The sequence below is a fragment of the Paroedura picta genome, chromosome 16, assembly GCF_049243985.1.
Source record: "Paroedura picta isolate Pp20150507F chromosome 16, Ppicta_v3.0, whole genome shotgun sequence".
Classification (NCBI taxonomy): Eukaryota; Metazoa; Chordata; class Lepidosauria; order Squamata; family Gekkonidae; genus Paroedura; species Paroedura picta.
In genome coordinates, this window is record NC_135384.1 from 12,820,523 (window position 1) to 12,824,377 (window position 3,855).

The window sequence follows — 3,855 nt, forward strand, 5'->3', positions numbered from 1 at the left end:
GTACCCACATGGGGGAGCATTTGGCCCAGTGTGCCTCATCCGCCCCTGATTTGTGCTCCTGCACAGTTGCTGGGGCAGTGAAGTTCCCAGTGCATAAACGGTCTAACATCTGCCCTTCCAGGTGCAGAACCAACTTGCCCTCTCACTTAACCCACAGCAAGGAATTTTCCAGACCATTTCTGCACTAGTAATTTTGTTTAGATATGCCTTTTTAAAGAGTTGCCTTAAGTTGTCAATTCCTGTACTAAAATCCACCTTTCGGGGCATAGACCCAAATTGTCCTCTCACGTACCCCCAGGAAGAAATTTTCCAGTTACAACAAGTTCATCTTTCAAAGTGGAATCTAATTTGCAGCTGCCTAATTTGCAGCTGCCTGTCTTTGGGTCCCCCCCCCATGACCACCATGTTAAGTATTTTTTGCACATCCCCTTCCTCATTGCCATCCTCCATCCTCCTACCTCCCCTGTACACCAAGAAAATCTAATTTTCTTTAAGTGTGATTGTGTTACAACAGTGTTTACAGCTGTAAAAAAATTGTGGTTTTGCTACAGCAGCGTTGTAATGAAAAAGCTACTTTTTAAAAATCACATACTTGGGTGGAAAGGGAGAAGGCGGGGAGGTGATCAAGGGCACAGAATGGTAGAATTACATGCAAGCAGGAACCATTTTGCAAAACAACAACAACACATTTTTGGAAAAGGGGAAGGGAGCAAAGCATGATAGGAGGCTGCCTCCAACTGGCTATGGGTATTCACTGGCTATGCAATCTAATGATCATATCATTCTAGAAAAGTACCTCAACTGGAAAATGTTTGACATGGCTTTTTTGATCTCCTTGTTTCTCATACTATAAATCACTGGATTCAACATAGGTGCAACCAGGGAATACATCACAGCAACTATAAAATCTAACCAAGATGAAGTCTTAGAGGCAGGCTTCAGGTAGGCCACACATGCAGTAGACATGAATGTGGAGCAGACAATGAGGTGGGGGATGCAGGTGGAGAAAGCCTTCTGCCTCCCCTTTGCAGAAGGCAATCTTAACACCGTGGTGAAAATGTGCACATAAGTTACAATGATATAGACAAAACAGCTCAGTCCAAGGACAACTCCTGTCCCAATGGTACTCATTTCAAGGGGGTTTATGTCAGAACAAGACAACGTTATCACTTGTGGGACTTCACAAAAAAACTGATTGACAACATTTGAGCAGAAATGGTTGGTGAAAGTCCCAATGGTGTGCATCCCTGCATACAGAAAACCAGCAGTCCACACACCAACAATAATTTCAGCACAGGCCTGCCTACTAATTATCATTTCATAGTGTAAAGGATTGCAAATGGCCACATACCGGTCATATGCCATAACGGTCAGAATGCACAAGTCACATGTTATAAAAAAGGTAAACCAGAAGACTTGAGCAACACAGCCCGAGTAAGAAATGTGCCTGGTATTCAGGAGGGAATTGATCATGGATTTGGGGGCAATGACTGATACTTGGCCAAGGTCCTGCACAGCCAAGTTCAACAGAAAGAAGTACATGGGGGTGTGCAGGTGATGGTCTAAGGCGACTGAAGAAATGATAAGGGCGTTCCCTGTGATAGTTGCCAGGTACAACATCAGAAATGCACTGACGTGGGACAATTGCAGTTCCCGGATCTCTGAGAATTCCAGGAGCAGAAAATCAGACACAGCAGTGCTGTTGAACATTTTTCAGGACCATCTTGCACAACCCTTGAAAAAGGAAAGAGAAGCAAACATTAAGAATTGCAATGTCTTATAGTAGCAATTTTAAGAGCTGCGATGGAATTGGCTGTCAATGATTGCATTTCCAGTCTCCACACGTAATTCCTGTCTTCTGTGTGAAATGGGAAAGGGTAACTCAGTAACACTGAAGTCAAAAGTGGTACCAGAAGCACAGAAACCCCTCTCCAGGTGCATTTGTTTGAGTGATCATTGTGGTAGAATTGTGTGAGGAACCTTCTCTCTTTGAGAAATATAGCAGTAATTTTGTCTGTTTTGCCATCTGTTTGGTCTGAATGCAGCATACATACATTCTTTGTTGTGAAATATATGATTAAAAAAAATAAAAATATGCTTTGAGGCTTTAAGAGATCAAATTCCTTTGGGACATTACAGCAGCAGGGTTGTCAGCTCTGAACAGATAAATCCCTGAAGATTTCAGTGTGAAGCCCAGGAAGCACAAACATTGTACAGCAGAGGGTTGACCTATGGAAATGATCTTTGTACACTGGAGGACTGATGCCACTCTGGGTGATCTTTGGACCTCACCTTGAAATTGGCCATCCTATTAGCAGCACATATAAAACATTTTTTAAAAAAAACCTAACTAAATTGGTCTGTTGAAATTAAATCTGCCTATTCATTTGGGAGGGGACATATTCTGCAAGCTCTAAGACTTCATCTCCAATGAACAGCTCTGAAGGAAGATCAACTGATCACTTTTGTGACCAGCCGCATCGTTTGGGGACTCTGCTCTCCTTTGAACAAACTCTAATTTAGAGAACTGGCTTTGATTCCTCACTCCTCCATATGAAGCTGGAGTGTTACCTTGGATTAATCACAGTTCTTTCAAAAATTTCTCAGTCCCAACTACCTCACAGGGAGTCCGTTGTGGGGAGAGGAAGGGTAGGCTATGGTAAGCCCCCTCGAGAAGACTTCATGGAGTAAAAAGAGGGGTACAAAAATCAGCTTTTGTTCTATATTTACTTTACCCCATAAAGAAAGTTTTAAGATCGTCCAAATCTAAGCATATCTCAGCAATCATCTTGTTAAATTTAATCTCACCATGTTTTTAATATCTCTAGGAATCAGTATTCCAAGATAAGTAATGCCATCTGGCAGATGGCACTATTACAAGCATAGACAGCTTCCAGAGGGGACTGGATCAACATATGGAGTATAGGTCCACCAGTAGCTATTATCCACAAGGTATAGTTGGAACACAGTTCCTGGGGCTGTGATACTCTATATTCTTGGTGCTTTTGGGCAAAATTGGAATGGCTTCTAGAGTTCTGGCCCCACTGGTAGACCTCCTGATGGCACCTAGATTTTGGATACTGTGTGACATAGTGTTGGACTGGATGAGCCATTGGCCTGATCAAACATAATGTCCAATGTTCATGTAATCAAATAAACACTGATAGAATGTACTGCTTATATTTCTTAATATAGGAGTGATTATATGCATAACTAATTATTCTAAATTTCAGACACTTATGTAAAAAACCATGAATATCATTTTGTCTGATAGCACAGGTCAGAGTTTCCAAGCAATAAAACTCCTTGTGCAAGTGTGACATGAACGTGATCCAGAGCAGAAATTGTGTGCATGGAAAATGAGGGCAGCAGACTGTTCTGAGTTTGAATGTGGTTCCCAACTTGTGAGCAAGAACTCCTAGACATCTACCTGAATATTCCCCATTTCCATTTTTTAATCTATAAGCTTTTATTGACATGACACTGGAAGACTTAGATTTAGGCCAGTATAGTTTAATTAATAGCATTACAGAGAAACTGAGAAACAGTAATCTGAAAGGCAAAGTAAGAATACAAAGAGAATAAGGGGGGGTGGGCAGGGAACCTGCTCAGGAGATCTGTAGAGAAGACCCAACTATAACTTACTGTTTTTCTTCATGTGGACTTCAATTTGCAGGTGCAGGTGTCTTCGATCTTCTCTGAAGTCGCCTATTTCCCCCTGTTCTTTATAAACTATCCATTAAGAAGCTGACTAAACTGTGGAAAAACATATTCCCAAGTTCTGCAGAGTAATCCAAGAAATTTGCTCTCGTATGTGTAGCACAACCAACTGAAGAAGTGCCCCCCCCCCAGAAA

The 3,855-nt window shown here is 41.8% G+C and overlaps 1 protein-coding gene across 1 annotated transcript; it reads right to left on the minus strand.

The window, feature by feature from the left end:
• LOC143826446 (olfactory receptor 14A16-like) lies at nt 1-3,838 on the minus strand. The gene is made up of 2 exons (XM_077315260.1): nt 3,646-3,838; nt 1-1,734 (listed from the first exon to the last, which is right to left on the minus strand). Exon 2 carries the CDS (start codon nt 1,708-1,710, stop codon nt 775-777), a length of 936 nt encoding a protein of 311 aa, XP_077171375.1. The 5' UTR covers nt 1,711-1,734; nt 3,646-3,838; the 3' UTR covers nt 1-774.
• Between the last annotated feature and the right edge of the window lie 17 nt (nt 3,839-3,855).

Coding starts and splice junctions, on each gene's coding strand:
- LOC143826446 (XM_077315260.1), bottom strand. CDS start 1,710: ATGTTCAACAGCACTGCTGTGTCTGATTTTCTGCTCCTGGAATTCTCA.